The following is a 20,288-nucleotide window of genomic DNA, read 5'->3' on the forward strand; positions in this document are numbered from 1 at the left end:
TACCAAAACTGATGCATGGCGTCAGCACTCTTGTCTTACTATATTTCTCTATGGCCTTACGAACGGTACGAAGTGGGCCAATACATGTACTGACCCACTTCGTTTCGCCTGTGAGGCCCGTCACTACGAAGTAATATTGTAAGTCAATGTTTGAATATAGAAAATGAAAAGTCTGCAGCCGAGTTGATATCACCTTGATACTTACGCGAGGAGTAATAGCAGGAACACGTGCTACGAGTGATTTATGTCTAAATTTTAAAGCAATTGCTTTAAAATTCTGACATAAATCACTGTAATGACTACATTACGAACAACTTTTACACGAAATATATTAGACTGAGAGTTAAAGTTTCTAAAATGATCTGCAAATTTATGATATGCATTTTAACGTTAATTTTAAACTACATTATTTAGGTATTATTTTACAATGCCAGTGCATGGAAGTTCCACTGATTTATTCCAAATAAATTTTACTAGTAAGTTTACACGGCACTAAAGTTCTATGTATATGTCATCAATAGTTAATATATGAATAAAAAAATGAGATGCGTATACATTATTGACGCTGAATGATGATAAAATTTACAGATATTCAAATTGGACCAATTGTGATTTTCCGCAAAGACAGACGACTTAGTCATTTAATTTTAATACTCGAAGTCAGCATTGTTACCTAAAAGCTGTAAATTATATTTGTCAAAATTATTTATTTATTTGCTTTTTTATATCATCATGCTATTCATGCTTATTAAAATTGTCTTTATCCTTGTGTGTAATAGTTGCACGAAAATAATGTAAAGTTGTTCAGTCAAACATACTAGATGTCGCTAGTGATACCTCATGTCGAAGGTTCGCAACGCAACTTGAATTATTTTATTTGTCCATATATTTTACAGTGCAGTAAATCTATGCGTGGATGGATTGTTTTATTCTAATACTAATATGAATGCCACTGGGATAAAGAGGGAAAACCTAGAACCGAAAACGTAATTGTTAATTTAAATAACCCCGTTTGATATAAGTATTGATTGACTGTATTGAACACTATTATAATATAACTTAACGCACCTACATTACAATAAAATTACACACTTCTAGTTCCACTGTTGAAACTTAGCATATGTCTTATCACAATGCGTCACTAGATGGCACTGTATTACACAATATTGTACTATTGTAACTAGGTGTTGTGGAATATAAAATATAATCGACACTGAAAATATCATAAGTACAATAATTCGTTTGTCCTAGATATATTTAGTATGCTTTAGGCTTTAAAAGGTAATTGTTTTGAATACGTAAACACTTAAGATCGGTTTTCCTAGGATAGCGGTGCCGTCATATAGCGGCCGTCTCCATACTAAATAATACGGCTAAATATGGATGTCGTAGTATTTGTATGGAGACGGCCGCTATATGACGGCACCGCTATCATAGGAAACCAGAGCATTAGACAATATTAGTAAACAGACTCTCTGCAATGATCTTTAATTGTTTATTACGTTTTGTGTGTTAAATGTCATTGTGACATTTATTATCTATTGTAGTCTAATGAAATCTTCATATGTTGCTCGTTGATTGTGATTGTTATTTCCTTTAATTGTCATTCGCTCTCTCGAATTTGAAATAGAGGAATATTGTCAAACTAAATTATGTAGTCAGTACATTTACTGCCATCTATCGACACAAATGAATAACAAGGATCAAAGTCAAATGACGTTCTAAAAGTGTTAATCATTAGTGTCGAAAGATGGCAGTAAATGTACTGACAACATAATTTACTTTGACAATATTCCTCTATTCTAAATTCTCTTTGATTTTTATATTCTGTGTTTTTACGAAACAACTATTTTTGTATGTTATTTTTAATGTTAGTAATTTAGGTGCGCCTTTACCAAACATACGGTGCAATAAGTTGGATCGATGTTTTACGATTAAGTAATATTATATTTTAACGAAAATATATAACATAGGTGCTATTAAGGCTTACTTAAAATTGAATGTGAACTTAGTTTTAAGCTTTATATAATTAGAATTGTTAATCTGTATAAAAATGAGCCCATCAACGTGCACACTAGCGCCACTGCTAAATAATCGTGATTATTTAAATTTAACGACAGGTATTTAAAAACGGGGGCCGCTACGTACTGTATTTTGCATTTAAGTACCTTTTGAATACATCAAACTAGTTTTTATGTTGCTGGATTCGTCGATCTATGAACGCAAAACACAAACGGCCGTTTTAACTTAGGACACACAATCGAGCAACAAAAAAACTAGTCTGATGTATTCAAAAGGTACTTAAATACAAAATACAGTACGCAACGGCCCCCTTTTTTAAATACCTGTCGTTAAATTTAAATAATCACGATTATTTAGCAGTGGCGCTAGTGCGCACGTTGATGGGCTCTTAAGAGGTAAAACGCAACATATTTTAACACGTTCAGAAAGCAGCAGCAAGCTAAACTCTGGCATACCCATTTTGGCAGTAGTAAAAGGCGACAAAATTAAAAAGTACGAGTTGACTTTCCATAGGAAATTTAAATTACGCACCGTTTTCTACTGACATGGTGGGTCTGTTTGTGTGTTTTTTAGGTTGGAATTCCACCTGTCCAATGTCAATGTATCTCACTATGTCATTAAGCAAAATGTGAGACAAAATACACATTGGACAGATGGAATTACCCTTAGGTATTTTTACTCCGAGACCACTCTAGTGACGGCAACGCCATCTATCTCATCAACATGACTATGGATGGATGTTAACAATTTTAATAACCTAGTTGTATATTTATGCGTATAGTATAGGTAGTTGTACATAAACCATCACACTACTATTATATTATGTAGTATTATTTAAGACTAAAAAAATCTTTTCCATTTAAAGTGATAAAATGTGTCATTCGCAATGCTTTAAACTAAATTTTCTCTAAGTTTAAATAAATATGATTTTTATCGTAAAATTCTTTATCCCTTTTCAATATTTAGTGAATAATATTAATTATATTGTATTATTACAAGCGCACAAAGATTAGCTCTGAGAAATACTTGGGCTTCATATAAATTATGTTTATGTGAAGATATATTATATGAATGTGATTTAATAAATAATTCGTTAAACCATCTTATTTGTTTTGTCATTTTTGCGTAAGAACATCAACGAGTAAGTGTGGTATTCCACATGTCCAATTTATTTTTACTTCTCAGATTTTGCTCAGTGAGAGAGTGAGACACAATGCACATTGGACCAAGGTATTGGGCAGGTGGAATACCAACCTAAACAACGGAATGCCATCCTCTGAAATATGAATTTATCTCGTCTATCACATTCACTACCAGCGACCCGCTATTACTAGACTTTAGCGTTCGAAAAAGGGTAAACGATCTTGACGTGTTTTTGTATTGTAGAAACAGTTGAAGAATAAGTTACAGAAAATATTTAACAATTATAATACTTAATAAGGATATATATTTACATTATTTTGGTTCAATAAGACATGTCTAGATTGTTTACCCTATTCTAAATAAAAAAAAACCGGTCAAGTGCGAGTCGGACTCGCGTTCCAAGGGTTCCGTACATAAGTCCGACTCACGCTTGACTGCACATTTCTAATAGGTTTTCCTGTCATCTATAGGTAAAGTACTATTATGCGTATTTTTTTCAAAATTTTAGGCCCAGTAGTTTCAGAGATAAAGGGGGGGAATGGTCGGACAGACAGACAGACGCACGAGTGATCCTATAAGGGTTCCGTTTTTTCCTTTTGAGGTACGGAACCCTAAAAAATTGGAATGTTTATATACTTTTGGTTCTCTATTCGTAGGCGCTTTTCACTACAAAGCGGAAAAAATACATCAGCTACAAGCGTAAACGCGCACCTCGCTCCCTCATTTCTAGAAAGGTAGAAATGTCGAAGAAAAACAAAGAAATTAGGTACATTATTTGTTTATTAAAAATTTAATATTATAGTATAAACAGTAAGGTCATACATGGCAGTGATGTTTTCTTATATTAATTATAAATATCGGCATTACATCCACCGACACCCGACTCTCGGGCGAGGCGAGGCGCTCTAAAGACTCATTTACGTTTTGAGAAGTGAAAGCACGAGTTGGGCCATTCTTTCAGCGTTTCTTTCGAATCAATGACGACATTTTTATAATTATCCATTTATTTTGACGGCGTCTCCATTTGTCTGGTACATGAGCAATAACGAAAAAAAAAAAACATCTACAGCAAGTCATCAAAGGGGTCATTATCACAAGTGTTTCGGTCGCCTCATTTCTTTGGATGATTTTATGACAGAGCGTCTATATATTTCGATGATATTTTTGGTTCTTTGGTAGTAGTCAGAGACTACTAGAAAACCGGAAATGTCATGTCATAATGTCGAGACAGTCACCATTAAAACGTGTCTACGCAATGCTTTTCAATCATGAAACGCTCAAAGAATGATCTAATAAATACATTTGTTTTGTAACAAACTTGTTGCTCTAGTGAAAAGGGGCATAAGTCTCGCGGTGAAAAAGGGCATAGGTTACAATCACTTACACCCTTTTTCATCTGAGCTACGAGACTTGTACTTTTTCACTAGAGCCACAGGTATTCTCGCACTTATTACTTCTCAAAACGTAAGCCAGCCATAACACTCCGTCGACACTCAACACGAATAAACTCCAAGAGAACAACAACCAGCGAGCGCCCGCCTCGCTGCCACACTGAGCTTACTCCACTAATCCATCCTACTATACATCAATCCGAGGAATCAATTTCATTACCACTAATTTAAACAGTCCAATTCGAATTTAAGAACACAGTCATGTCAATTTTGTAAACAAATAATTCTTTAAATAATGCCAATAAGAGGAAAATTGTCAGTTCCCAATATTACAGGATTCAGGCACTTAACATAGAAATGCGATGTATCAGGACTTCGATATCCTCTTGCCTACACGAGTATAACATTCTTTGGGACATTGCAGCACTATTCAACGGGCCCTGCTAAAACGCAGGACCCCACTCCGTGCGATCGCTTACACTACTATTCGCTAAGAGATGTACTAGAAAATCAAACTAAGTCACAGTAAAATAAATAAATATGCCTCTATACAAAAATAACACATTTATATCGCGGTGAACACCTGAGCACGAGGAGTACCTCGCTACGCTACGTCAGAGTACAAACTGTACGAACACTAACCTAATCCGCTATCTCACGATACCCTCAAATTGACTTCGGATTATAATCGATATCTCTCACAATTACAAAAGTGATCGAGGAGCTTGTAAAATTTATCTTTTACAAAATTACATTTATATCACCAAAAATAGTCGCGTCAACAACTCTCTATACTCACACGGCGTAGTAAAAATAGATCGTGAACATTTACATCGCGTTTTAAATTTAAATGGTCTCAGATAATAATAAAAACGACCCGACTAACATAGTAACAAAATTACGAGGGGCCGACGAACGACGAATCTTACGGTCTCTAACACGCGCAACACTAGCATCGGAACACGTCCACGAAACGACGAAAGCGGACCGGACCGAACTACCATACACTCGCACACGAAATAAATACAGGCGCGGCGACGCCGGCCGGCCGGGCCGGCGCCGCCTAACTAAACGGAACCCGGCGCCGGACCGTGCCGGCTCAGTCCGGCACCGCCGGCAGCGCAGGCACGGCCGCGTGCGGCGCGCCCGGCGGCGGCGCCGGCCGGTGCAGCGTGAACGCGTCGTACACCTGCACCAGCTCGTCCAGGTGGTGTTCCTCCAGGCACAGGAAGCCGGTGAGCTGCGGCTCGGCCTTGCGCGCGCACGCCAGGCAGTGCACCACGTGGCGGCGCTCGTGCTCGCGCACCAGCAGCGCGTGCCACACCTCTCGCTCGCACACGCCGCAGTAGTGCGAGGCCTCGCCGCGCGCGCGGCCGTGGAAGCGCACGCCCACGCCGCGCGCGCGCACGGCGGCCAGCGTGCCCAGCGCCGCGCGCAGCGTCTGCATCAGGCACGTGCGCATGGCCTTGTGCAGGCGCGGGTCCGACACGCGGATGTTCCGAGCCAGATTCCAAGTGAGGTGCACCATCGGCACAATTGACTTGAAGTTCTGCACCTTGTTCCACTCGTAGCGGTCGAGCGCGAGGCCGTACTGGCGCGCGGTGAGCGGGCCGACGTTCCACGCGATGTTGTTGCACCAGCCGGTGGCCTGCACCCAGTGCACGCAGCCGGCGTTCACCCACACGAGGTCGCCGGGCCGCTGCGTGAAGCGGTACACGGGCACGCCGTGCGCGCGCAGCTCGGCCGGGTCGGGCCACCACGAGCCGTGCAGGTACGACAGCTGGTGCCGCTCGCACAGCTCGCGCACGCCGCCCCAGTACGCGTCGGGCACGCCGAACCACTCGCAGTCGCCGGGGCCGATGTTGATGTTGATCGAGCAGAAGTTGTTGTTCTCCTGGTGGCCGGGCGTGCGCGAGCCGGGCACCTTCATGTACAGCTGCACGGTGTTCATGCCGAGGATGACGTGGCCGACGTGCGACAGCATGTTGGCGGCGGAGGCGACGCGCGCGAACGCGGGCAGCTTCTGCAGCTCGGTGAGCTGCGCGCGCCACTTGCGCTCGTCGGAGAGGTCCACGTTGGTGCCGAAGCGCAGCATGCGCGCCTGGCGGCGGCGCTTGGCCGGGCCGGACTCGCGGCCGTCCGAGTCCGACAGCGCGCCGTGCGCAGGCGCGGGCGCGCCGCCGCGCTCGCGCTCCTCGCGCAGGGACTCCTGGAAGGAGCCGGCCTGGTACTGCGCGTACTTGCGCACGGTGGTGTGCGAGCGGTGCGAGGCGCACGCCCACACGCGGCGGCGGCCGGTCGGGTCCCAGTTCTCGTCGGCGGACTGCATCAGCTGCGTGCGCACCTCGACCGCGTGGTCGGGCCAGGCCTCGACGAGCGTCTTGGTGGAGAAGAGGCCGAGGTCGAGCTTGAGCGCGGCGGTGAGGCCGCGCACCACGGCGATGGGGTGCTTGAGGCAGAAGTCCTGCAGCTGCGGGCTGAAGGCGTCGCGCTTGGACTCGACGTAGACGAAGGGCGCGGGCGGCGCCAGCTGCTCGGCGCTGAGGCGCGGCGGCGGCACCGGCGGCGGCTCCGGCGGGCCCAGCCCCGGGCCCAGCACCGACCACGCCGAGGGGCTGCCGGCGTCGTGTCTGCAACATAACAACACGCATTACTCCACCGGCTCGGGGACTTGCGCCGAGACCGAGCGGCCTATTAGCACAGTAAATTAGTGCCCGTGTCGGCTGTCACCTCGATACAGTTGTTACGTCGACTTAGTTTTTACATACGCAGATACTTAGTAAGATACCAGAATATTAAAGTACAAAACCCGATACTAGATTGAGGAATCGAACATTACCACTTTGATTTAAAATATTTAAACTTTTACGATTTTCGCAAACTATTTTTACGAAACGGTACTTTATCTTTCCCGACGACTCATCATCTCTCCCTTCGAATAGTTCCAATTAATATTTGACAAGCTGTCTTCCATTAAAGGTTAAAACCCAAAATGTACCGAGCCGTCAGCTGACACGAGCACAAAGCTACGGTGATCACATAATAGGCGCCCGGCCGCGGCCATTTACTTGCGTTCCGAGTGGCGCGCCGCTAGCCTCGCGGGTGCGCTGTGGTCTCTGGCTTGTGATCCTGTTTTGGCACAAATCTTTTATTTTGTGCACAAGGGTAAGGTAAAAGTAAGCGATTGAGAAATTTGATGACCGTACAGCAACGTATAAGACTATATAGCTGTATTATTCCAAACGAAATTATTTCTCATTCACTTCTAAATCTAACGCAGGTTAAATACAGGATTGCATAACTACTTCTAAAAGCATTTTGTTCGAAATCTTTCGTATTACACGGAAGTGGGAGAATGGAAACTTAACTCGTCAGAAAAACTTTAGAAACATATTTAGAATAACAACATTTACAAATAACTTCAAACTTGCATGTATTCACCATTAAGGTTACATTTAATTTGGAAAATAACTTTGATACCATAAAAACTGGATTATAGGAAGAAACTAGTAAATATCACGTTCCGCAAAGTACGATCAATTTCTAATCAATACTTTTACAAGCAACTATGCCTATATATGGGGACCAAACAACCGCACAACTATTTCAGAGGAAAAAAAAAAGTTTAATGTAATCATTCCCGCATTATTATAATCTTTCAGCGTACCAAGTAAAAAAAATCTAACAACATTTTCTCAGAGCTCCCTGGTTGTTTGATTCACATGCTTGTCCGGTGCAGTGTGCAGTGGAACCAAAAAGAACACTCGAGACACAAATTTCAGCAAATACAAGGATATTCAACAATCCTTCCGCACTTTTAATTTTAGTCTGGACTAAATATCGTCACTCCTTTGAAAAAATCTTACGTCTCATACTCATACCTACTGCTGTTCAAAAATGAAACGCAGAAATTCTGAATGTAGTTACCATAAATTATTGTTTGTAAGTCTAATTTGTTCAAATTTGATATTTACCGAGAAGATTATTGACAATTTTTTATTTGTCTGAAGTGTTCCTTTCAGCGATTGTTCTTACTACTTCGTACTAGGTAAAGTAAAGTGTGACTCACTTGCAAGCTTCTAGGATCTGCTTGGCGCTCATGCCGATGTGGAAGGAGACGGGCTTGAGCGGCTCGGCCTTCAGCGGCTCCAGCTTGACCACGGGCTGCCGCCCACCCAGCATCGCCTCGTTGCTGCTAGGGGCGGGGCATTCTGAAAACAAAAGGTTTGTTAACCTTTTGACCGCCAAGGATGTCAACTGATAGTCGCACGGCCTAATATCAACCTTCGTTCCGGCAAGGTACACGACGACGCATCCGAAAGCTCAGCTACCTTCGACTAGAAAATCACCCAGCAATTGCGTATACAACTGCCTGCGATAAAATAAGTGGTAGACCTATAAATTTGCATGTTGACTAAGACCAGAAATTACAACATGTAATTGGCTTTGTAATTCTATTGTAATTATGCTATATCGTCGTTGAGAATGCCAAATCCGGTATGTGCGCGATTTTAATCAAATTAATTAATACCTTATGTATTTTGTTGCTAGGTAACTATTTGTCAATCAAAAATCGTGCACATAACGGATTTGGCATTCTCAACGACGATATACTATGTATATCTGTTGGTTTTTCATGTATGTACTAAAATACAATAAAATTAAACCAAGTATTTTTACTTGACAACGAGAAGGGTTATGATTTTACCATTTATAGCAGTATAATTAGTGTCATTTTTTATGAGGAATTATCTATGAAACTACATTACTGCGTCAAAACAGTACAAAATATATCATACGTGTATTCGTTGAACGCGCTCGAAACGCCCCTACGCCCTATGCCAAATGGTGACAACAGCTCACGTCACTTCCTATCAGACAATAAATGTATGGGAAACTAAATTACTTGTTTGACCATGAAATAATCGTATAGATTATACTTAGTCACTTTTTTTTCGCTGAAATATAAATGGATGGTAGCCATTTTAATTCCATTTTGAAAGATTAAGAATCGTACTTTAAAGTAATTGGAATATCAAAAGGATGCTTTAATTTTTTTATACCTAGTTCAAATAAAAATGCACCATAATAAACTGAGAAAGTTTTCGTAGGCAAGGTAGTATAAAATAATTGCGTCCCATCATACACTTGGATGAAGATTGGGGTGTGAGCAAGTGGAGTATTTGCACTAATTGCCCTGCTGAGTCTAAGTGCCCCGTAAGAGCCCCTCGCGTAAGATAAAAGAGAAAGAACAGCTAAATTTGTTCCCACTAATACTATGTCCCCAGCTGTTATGCGTCTTGCTCTTGCATATCTGGTTATGCGTAAGTAGGAGTGAGCAATACGTTTCTTTTTGGAGCATTTCAGCGAAAGTGTCAGCCATGTGTTGATATTCTTTGGATATTAAGGTATACGCGGGTAACTCCAAATCACGTCGGAATATTAGACCATTAGGAAAATCACCCATAATTCTATCATATCTAAAACCATTTTCGGAATTAGCCGACAATAGGAAAGTGATTGGGATTTCCCGAACACACCTTAATGAAAAAAAAAAAATTCTTGATGTTAAGTGTTAAATGCGGGTTCATATACTAAACGCAAGTAGCAGGCTCTATATTTCATGAGTCAAATATGTCAGTGTTTTATAAAATTGTATTATTGTATAAGTATGTAATGTATTTGCATTAGGGTGGTATTTCACCTGTCCAATTTATTTGTCCAATGTCATAGCGTCTCACACTCTCATTAAAGCAAAATGTGAGACGCAATACACATTGGACAAAAATATTGGACAGATGGAATACCCCCCCTAGGGAAGCTTCTTTAAGCATCAGAGCATCACGTAAACAGCAAAACCTTCAATAGGATTTAGCAAATTTGATTAGTCCTTTATCATATTCTACAAGCAACATTAATAGCATTGCGATACAGCGAGGAAATGCTGCCAGCATCCTTGGTACAATGCCTCAAGGGCGCCTATTTTAGATTTAAGCTAGTTATTAAGATCGTTTAGTAGTACCACTGTATATAGAGTATGTGCGCAATACATTCTACGACTCTTCTCTTTCCGCACTGACTCTATCTTATCTTTTAAATGATATTTTCATCATAGCATATGAAGATTATTTTCCCTGCATTGATTAAATCTTATAATATGGCTTATGAGCATTGTCTAAACTAACTTTTTTCAGTGTCCATTGCCCGGGTCATCATCAACAATTTATCCTTATACCTCTTGTACTTAACCATTTTATAACTTATAATAATACTTTTGCTATAATAATTATAACATTCACATTTGACGGTGACATATGTATGTTCAGTCACATGACATATTGACAATTTATTTATAAAGGAATTATTAGATAACAAACCTTATGAAGGTCGAATGATATGAAGGTTGATGGATAGTTAAATGGTCATACGAACCTCATGAAATCATTCTACACATTTCAACGTTATGAATTGAAATTCTATTTTACGGTTCTATCTATACTACGCACTCTCTGTATATCCGTCCTAACTTATTTTCTAAAAAAAACATGTACCTATAAATTTTAATTTTTAACAAGCAGAAACGTCTGCGAACAGTCAACGGTAAAAATATGGGTGTAGACAACTTACTCAAAAATATGTCCCATAGTTCTTAATTCACTGACATAAGAGTTATGGGACATATTTTTGAGATGATTTGTACACCCATATTTTTACCGTTGACTGAACGATGCTATTAAGCTTAGAATAAATTTAAAAGTGGAAAAATTACTGTCTTGGGTGAGACTTGAACGACCCCTGGAGTTCCTATAAAGACGAAATGTATCTAAAGTTAGACCAAGAGAATTCTGCAACGATATTGATAGCACACGCAGTGCAAGTGCAAATTTATACGTCATAATTTCATAGAAGTTTGACGTTACGTCAAAATCGTTGCAGGCTTTTCTTGGTCTAACTCTAGTGTCTGTACTTATTAACATCTTTATACTTAAGACAACGTTCCAAAATAGTATATTATACAAGTGCGTAAAGTAGGAAATTCTCAACGAGTGGCGATAAATTAAAACCGAGTACTATTACGTTAACCATTTTTAGGGTTCCGTACCTCAAAAGGAAAAACCGAACCCTTATAGGATCACTTCGTGCGTCTGTCTGTCTGTCTGTCTGTCCGACCATTCTTCCCTTTATCTCCGAAAGTTCTGGCTACTGAGTCCAAAATATTGAAAAATATACACAAAATAGTACTTTATATGATAAGAACACCTATTAGAAATGTGCAGTAAAGCGTGAGTCGGACTTAATTACTTAGTTTTTGGTCCGACCCCTACCGGTTTTTTAAAGAAATTTCATTCAAGTTCCACATTAAAAAATACATTGTTAAAAATTTAGTAATAGGGGATATTACTGCAATGTTCTGCCGCCAGAGTGCAGCACTACCGACTCAGTAAATTCATAGACTAACTTATACATACTGTGCCTTAAACTGTTTTTTGACAAGCTTTCACAGACAATAAAATATGACATTGATGCATCAAGGCGGTTTGTTAACCCTTGGGCCTACCGGTAAACGCGAAAATCTAAATTTAGTTATCTGCCTCTTTATCGCTCGAATATGCAAGAGTGACATAACGAAATTTAGATTTTCTTGTTTCGCGGTAGGCCATGTGATTGACGTGACGTGTGATGTGACAATGTGGTTTGTTTACTGTATGTGTATGTGCCACAAAGGTGCCATCTACGCAGAGCTTTGCCTAATATTCCCTATTCAACGCGAGTCCGACTCGCACTTGAACGGTTTTTTTATTTCAACTTCCAAGTAAAAAAATAGTGAAACAGAAACATTACCTGACACGGGTTCCTTTTTAATTTCAGGCGGATTATCGGAGAATCTCTTCAGTAAGTCCTCGGCGAGCGACTCGGCGGTCTCGCCGCCGTTCGCGTTGCCTTCACTTTTCGTCACCTGCAAATTAAAAAAAAAACATTAGCCTTTAGTTTTAAATTATTTTGCCTAATACCCAATAGGGTTGGGAAAATAGTGATATATTATGACCTGCCGCCGAAAGGAGAATAGGAATGGGGTAAAAGAGTTTAAATCTAGTACGAACCGCTCGCGCCCGCGCTGCTTGTGAAAGTCGGTATTGGGAGAGTAGCTGCTGCATCAATGCCTGAAACAAAATAAAGGAACATTAAGTGCAAGTTATTTATGCTTCCGACTGTCCAATTAAAAACTATTGGGTAATAAAACTGTTTTTTAACAGGTTAAAATGGACCCTGCTTATTGTGAACGCGACTATAAAATATTACTTGGTCAATTTAGTAGGTTGTGCAACATTCCAACTACATAATCAATAAGTAAAAAAAACGTAAATGTTAATAAAATCATTATCATACCAAGTCACATCTTAGTAACCAAAATTACTTATATAAATATAATATTTTTTCCTAAAACAAAGAATCGTTGATTAAATAATTGCTCTGTCAACTATGTCTCATAATTTGATAACGTACACATGCCACAAACATGTATATAATTTATAATCACGCCGACATATATAAAACAGCGATCAATACAAGTATGTACATATTTCAATGTCGCTAAAACCTTGGATACTCGTCGAGCCGTACAGCGCAGCGTTATCAGAGGATGCGTTCGTGTATATTTTCCGATTTGCATCAATTTGAGTGGAGTTTTTTTCCCACAGCGGAACGGGTTTCGGACCCCTCGGGATCGCCTGTTCATAATGGTTTTAACTTAATTTCGAGGACTTTGGTTTGTACCCTTGTGCGTTAGTGAACAGGTATTGTAATTGAAAATATAATGTTTATTTAAATCAAGGCTGGTATTAGAACAGCGGAAATAATATGTATTTAGATGCTGTTGAGTATTTGCAAGATCTCACAGTGTGTATGCTATTTGAAAAGCTGTGCATTTTTAGAACTATATTTTTTTTGTTTACAATTTTAAATAGGTATCTTATGAATAGGAAGTTGTTGTTGCAACTTTATGGGAACAGATCTAATTAATTTATCAAATAATTTGATTTGTGTTTTTTAAGGTGACACTACTAGGTAGTTATATATAAAATATAAATTATAAACTGAAATAGATGTAAAATGATGTAATACACTAAAGAAAAAAGTCGGCCTCTGCCACTGGCTTTGTCACTTCTTCTTTAGTAGCTACTTAATGTTCTTGATGGTCAATAAGTTGATGGTCGTGGAAATTTCCTGATGGCGCCAAGGATTAGTTTCCCTTTTTTCAACGCAACCCCCAGTTTCCACAAATATACCGCAAGAATCGTACTTGTTGCTGCGGCGACAGATTATGCGAGTTCCTCTGCAAGTACTGCAGCGTCTGTAGCTGGTGCTGCGTGAGCGGCGGCGGCTCGTCCGGCCTCTTGCCGGGGTACGGCGGCGGCGCGGACTTGGGCGCGCGAGACGACATCTCCGCGGAGATTGGTAGGTTCCACGCTTCTTCGATGGATGGGAGCTGCCGTCGTCTGGGAAAAAAATCAAGAGAATATTAGTGAGCTATAAACTATTACTTTATAAAGCTGCGACATAACCATATATGAGAGCGACGTATACAGTGAACAAGTCTTTGCCATCGTATTTTATCGTAAACTATCGTATGTCATGCTACTTCAGTCAACCTCAGTACTTTTTGTATTGAGACTGGTTGAAATAGCATAACACGTTCGTGCGTTTCCGTGAAAATACGATGGTAAAGGATTATTCACTATATTTGTAATACTTATTGGTCCCTTTGTAGGACATAATTATTAAAAGTCATAATGTAATGATTGTCAGATTATCATTAGTCATAATTCTGAAATCGTTAACTTTTCAGGATTTTCGTAGGGTTATCCTATAGATAGGTTAGGTTAGGTTTGTTTTATGGCAATCCTGAAAAGGTAATTCTGAGAAAAACCAAATTATGACTAACGAAAATGTGGACAAACAATACAATATGACTTAAAACATTATGGGAAACAATAGAGACCCTTGTAATACCCCAACTAGCAAAATCAGGAAAGGAAGTATTTAAATCTCTGCTACCACTATCAGCCACCTATGAGGAAAATAAAAATGATACATTCGGCATACTCACTTGCCAGTCACAGAAGGTAGGGGCGCATGGGCCAAATGTGCCTTCAAGAACGCCAAACGCTGCCTCAGAGCAGAATGCGACGCTGTAGCCGCGGCCCCGCCATTGTTATAGCACGCGAACGCGTCGCGCGGCATCTGACAGCTCTCGTACAAACTTCCGAGGTTGGTCCACGCCGCTGAGTGTCCCTTGTCTAGTTGGACTGCACAGATGTACGCTTGGAGGGCGTCCATAGGCTGGTTCTGTTGCTGGTAAAGCACCCTGTAGAAGGATATTCGATGAGTGACGGTAGTCGAGCAGTAAATTTTTAACAAGTAATGGTCAAGAACTGAGTCTGCAATAGAAGGAAAACATCGTGAGGTGCCCACACCAAATCTTGAGGTAAGTCGCCTTGACAAAACTTGGTCTCTTACGGTACGACTAAAAGGAAACCTTTCCAAGTACACATATCATAGCAACTATCTTATGTTGAAGTGAAGATTAGAAGCTGTGAAGATTAATGTGAAGTAATAACTTTGTTAGGAGTTTCACTACGATGGTTAAGCGCTTCGTTGCGTGTACTTCGAACGGCGCTTCTATTCGTATTTTACTCAGTAAGTTGAGTAAGTAAATTAATTGGTACCGTATTATCGAGCGTTGGATTTTCCGTGAATTGGTATTGACTTTCCCATGACCTTTTCACTATAGCTCGTTAGCCTTTTACCTATTAATTAACACAAAATAATTGCAGTTCGCTTTACTAATTAATACAATGGATTTTCCTAGAGCATTGTCCTTTTAACACAGGAAATTGGACAATAATTATATATGTTTATCTCTAAAGAAACATCCGGCGGAATTTCATGGGAATTCTCATTATTGATAATAAAACAGTAATTAGAACAATACATAGAAAATCAGAAAAAGTCAACAAATATAAGCGTTCGTTTTTGTTATGCGTTTTCACTTTTAATCTCGGCGATCAGAAAACACCAGCGACATTGCCAGTCTAACCTCGCTAATTCGCTACTATGGGAAAAAAAAACTATCAGATTTTGACAACGCGTTTACTTAGAAGCAACTCTGGTAAGCTTTTGGTTCATAATTAACTCGGTAATTTGCTTGATGTAAGCACAAATATTGTGCCTAGATCTACGTTTTCATGTGTCTTTTTATGTATTTAATTAACAAGATCAATTCCTTTTAAAATTGCCCCATGTTATTTATGCGATGGTAGAAAGGGTACATAAAAGTTCCTCTCACCCGATAGAGCACCATGTGTCCGCGTTGCCCTCCGACTTCTCAACCGAGTTCCTGTAGGCTACGAAGGCGTCATGCACTTTGCCCTGGGCCGCGAAGCAGCGCCCGAGCAGATAGAGCCCCGCGCCGGACTCGGGCTCGGCCTTCACCGCGCGGTTCAGGCACCAGATGGCGGCGCGGGCCCGCGCGGCCGGCTCGCCCAGGGACGCGCAGCGGTGGTACAGCCAACCTGGAAACTTCTTGGTTAAAAGTGGACACGAAACACGAAGCGAAGTTCGGGTGCCAAATTAGCGTTTCATCAAATGGCTGAAAAGATGCTCAGCAGTTGCGACAACCTATTGGTCGATTCATTTCTACAAGGAAACCCGCGGAGAAGAACACTTTTGGATCATCGTGCTGATTTGACCAGGTACCTAGTACAGTCGACTACAAAGAGATGTATCCATTATTTCACTTTATTACAATGCAGTGGATACATCTCTTTGTAGTCGACTATACCTACTGTAACTATTTAAAAAAAATACATATTAGGGATTCGAACCCAATACAAAAACTCTACCCAAAATATAACAAAGCTTAAGGTCCAATCCTAAGGTTTCCATCGAGCTAAAACATCAATATTTGTGGCTAAAGCTATTTTCAGAAAGTAAAAGCTGTCTATTGCATTTAATATTGAACTAACAAAACAATAGCTCCAATAGACTCTGTACAACGCAATGCACAACAAAGGACACAGAAAATAGAACTCGCAATTGAAAGGTAGGTACATACAGCAATGTCAATAACAATACGCAAATCTGATAGGCCAAGGTTCACAGAAATACATCGGTATTTCTGTGAACCTGAGCTTCATAGAAATACATCAGTATTTCTGTGAATTTTCATTCGGACAGAAATTCAAAGTGCAAACCTCGGGAAACTGGTTATAACCTCATTTCCATTCGCATTAAGTTTCAACGTTATTTATTGTTTGGCCGAGGCACTGACCATTACGCTCGGTCCGTTTAGAGATAGCCGGCCTGCGGTAAACGGCCACAACAATACATTATTGCACATCTTATTAAACTACTTTTATCACCTCTGTAAAATGGAAAATTAGCTTTTCAACACTTTATGTCCGTACAACTAAAGTACTAAAGTAATAGGCGAACATATTTTGCCCATAAAACAAAAATAAACAAATGCACGGTATCGTCTCACGTTTTAGAGCCGCTATTCATTTATGCAATGGAGTCTGCTCTTTTGTTTAGCAAGTATGGGGTGCCTCTTTGTCTCAAGACTCTTTTATAGGCCTTTGAGTCACGTTCAATGTCAAGTAGTTTTGTTTTTATTGAACTGACATAAATATTACTTAACAGTGCAACCGAAGCATCTTTGAGCTGCCGACCCATAAAACTATTGCTTTGTTCAAGTAAACAAGAAAGGAAAACAAAGTTTGACTTACCAAGTTGCCGACAGATATCGGCTTTCAGCGTGAGGGCGAGTTGCGGCTCGTTGAGGAGTTTGGTGTACGCGTCTCTGGCCGCTTTCCTCAGTCCTCTGGCTTCTAGGAGATGCGCGGCGTGGAAGCTGAGCTCGAGGCGGGTGAAGGTAGCGTCTTGATGGGGGGCAAGCTTGGCGCGGCGGAAGTGGGCCGCCGCGGCGCCCCAGTAGCGGCGCGCCTTGAACATGAGCGCGAGCCGCAGGTGCGCGTCCGCGGCGCGGGAGAACCCCGGCGACACGTACAGAGACATCTGCAGCGCTTTGGTCGCCCTACACGTGTTAAGGGTGGGCAAGGTTAGCGTTAGCGTTGACTACATGTGGTCCGAGGACAGTGTTTTCGTCCGAACCAGGCATAAAAAGACAACATATTCCATCTAGAAATAATTTAATCTAGTAGTTCAACATATGTTTTGAATATTTTTCCCCGTTTTGACTCAGATTAATTAATTGACCGAAGCGAAGCGAAGGTCTACGTTTTGACTCGGGCATTTTGCTTTCGTATGTCCGGATGTTCTCCTCTACAGGTCGCAATTCTTAACCGATTTTCGTGAAATTTTGTGACCGAATTGTATGACTAAATAAAATTTTTTTGTCAATCCAGTTTTTGGAAATTTTTAAAAATGGCGGAGTTGTGATACCTGTCGCCTAAACAAATAGTCGTATCGATATCATAAGAGTTTTTTCTTTTTGATATATGTTTATAGATTAAATGGCCAAAAATTCAGAAAATTTGTATCACTGGTTTCGGCGGTATTTAGATATTTAGTTTTTACTTGAGAATGAGTAGCTAAATTTCGTCAGCTTTAGTAAGAACTATCATGGCGCATTTTGCAAACGTTCGCTTTTTTGTTTGAATAGGGAGGTCCCTGGTTCCATCCCCAGTAATTGTATGCTGCTACATAACTTTTTGTATTTTTTTATACTTAAATTTCGTATCATTTGTTGTTTTTTATTTTATTTTTTTATTTTGAAAAAATGAAAAAAATCGTATTTTTTATTTATCAAGCGCGGGCTAAGCGCATTCGTTTATTTTTTGCAACAGATGATGGCTTTTTGCGCTTTAAATAAAATTTGATTCTTGAATATACGGCGCCATACCTTTGGCCTATGCTCGTCTAGCTGGCGACACCATTTTATATTTAACAATTTTTACTCATATCAGTAAAAGAACATGGGTCAAAATCATATGGCGTTCTAAAAATAAAAAAAATCATTTATCCATACATATATACATTTATTGATTTTTTTTTTTTCATTTTCATTTTAATCCTGTATCGAAAGATGGCAGTAAATTTACTGTGACTACAAAATTTAGTATGACAATAACCCTCTACTACATATAGGGACCGTGCGCGTTGGAGGGTCTGCCATCTTGTGGCCTGAATCGGAAACATGTACATTGCCAAAACAAGTTCTACCATCTACCGTTCTTGTAGGTACATTTCCTTATGCATAGTAGGTTCTGTCATCTTGTGGGCTACATCGGAAGCATAAACGTCACATTTACGCCTCACGCCAAAAATCTGACGGCTCCTATGCTACCCTCTATAGTTCACGCACGCCCACTATAGGGACCGTGCGCGTTGGAGGGCCTGCCATCTTGTGGCCTGAATCGGAAACATATGTGCACATGTACATTGCCAAAGCAAGTGCTACCATCTACCGTTCTCGTAAGTACGTTTCCTTGTGCATAGTAGGTTCTGCCATCTCGTGGGCTACATCGAATCATAAACTACACATCTACGCTTCGCGCCAAAGATCTGACGGCTCCTGTGCTGCCCCCTATAGTTCATGCACGTCCCCTATACACTTTATTCTCTTTAGATTAGATATTTAAATTCTTACTCGAGAACAAGTAACCAAATTTCGTCAGCTCATCTAAATGCTATCATAGCGCAGTTGGAAAGACGCTTACAAGCAAGGATATGGGAATAGGTACCCGGTTCGATCCCCAATAAATGCAATTTTTTTATTTAGTTTTTGCACTTAAACATCGTATTGCTGATTGATCAAGCGAGCGCGAAGCGCGAGGTAAGCGTATTCGTTTGAGTTTTTGTTTGAATATTTTTTTAGCGGTTTTAGTTCAAGGGTATGGCTGTTCCAGGAGTCAATTTCCACTTACGTTTATAGCATGGGCGGTCACCATCCATAAATCGCAGGGGTTAACATTGCCTAGGGTAGTGGTCGACCTTGGGCTCAGGGAACTAGCTGTAGGTTGCTCGTACGTTGCGCTTTCCCGGGCTCAAAGTCTAACTAACAATAATGTTAGTTAGACTTTGAGCCTTTTAATTTGGATCGCCTCGCTAAAATGGCCCATAATTTCCGCAAATATTTTTTTCTTCGAGACAATTACTCCGTTCTCATTTTTTCCCAGTGGAATTTCTTCGCTTTATTTAATTTTTCGTGTACATTTTTTCATAAACGAAATTTTCCTTTTCTCAATTTATTCCCTTTCCTTTTTAATCCCAGTAGTTAAAATAACCAGTAGGTTTTTTTTTCACTAACTAAATATTCTCTATCTCCACATTTTCTCTTTTTTTTAATGCTAGTGGTAAAAATAACCAGGTTTTTTTCAAATAGGTAGGTTAGGATTTTTTTTTTGATGACCCTATAAACGAAACTGCTCCCAGAGATAGGTAGGTTAGGCTTATTTTTTTTTGATGACCCTAAAAACGAAACTGCTCCCAGAGATAGGTAGGTTAGGGTTATTTTTTTTTTGATGACCCTAAAACGAATCTGCTCCCAGAGATAGGTATGGTTAGAGTTATTGGCTGACAGCGTTTGGTTTTTTACTTGTAGTTTTTTAGATTATGTTTTAATTTTAGTGTTTTTGATATTTGTTGTATGTGAAATGCCTACAAGTAACAAATATAATTACTACACCATTAACATACAGTAACAAGAAA

The 20,288-nt window shown here is 40.3% G+C and overlaps 1 protein-coding gene across 1 annotated transcript in view; it reads right to left on the reverse strand.

Annotated features, from left to right (window-relative positions):
• Positions 1-3,927: 3,927 nt before the first annotated feature.
• The window catches only part of LOC134790153 (lysine-specific demethylase 6A), a 41,605-nt gene continuing 25,244 nt past the window's right edge, over positions 3,928-20,288 (reverse strand). The window contains exons 5-12 of the mRNA XM_063760953.1: positions 17,345-17,652; positions 15,904-16,129; positions 14,665-14,922; positions 13,858-14,053; positions 12,659-12,718; positions 12,399-12,513; positions 8,626-8,767; positions 3,928-7,186 (exon numbers count right to left, since the gene is read on the reverse strand). Of these exons, the coding sequence (XP_063617023.1) occupies positions 5,656-7,186; positions 8,626-8,767; positions 12,399-12,513; positions 12,659-12,718; positions 13,858-14,053; positions 14,665-14,922; positions 15,904-16,129; positions 17,345-17,652 (2,836 nt within the window). The 3' untranslated portion in view covers positions 3,928-5,655. The remainder of the gene's footprint in view (positions 7,187-8,625; positions 8,768-12,398; positions 12,514-12,658; positions 12,719-13,857; positions 14,054-14,664; positions 14,923-15,903; positions 16,130-17,344; positions 17,653-20,288) is intronic.

The sequence above is a fragment of the Cydia splendana genome, chromosome 4 (genome assembly GCF_910591565.1).
Source record: "Cydia splendana chromosome 4, ilCydSple1.2, whole genome shotgun sequence".
NCBI classification, from domain to species: domain Eukaryota; kingdom Metazoa; phylum Arthropoda; class Insecta; order Lepidoptera; family Tortricidae; genus Cydia; species Cydia splendana.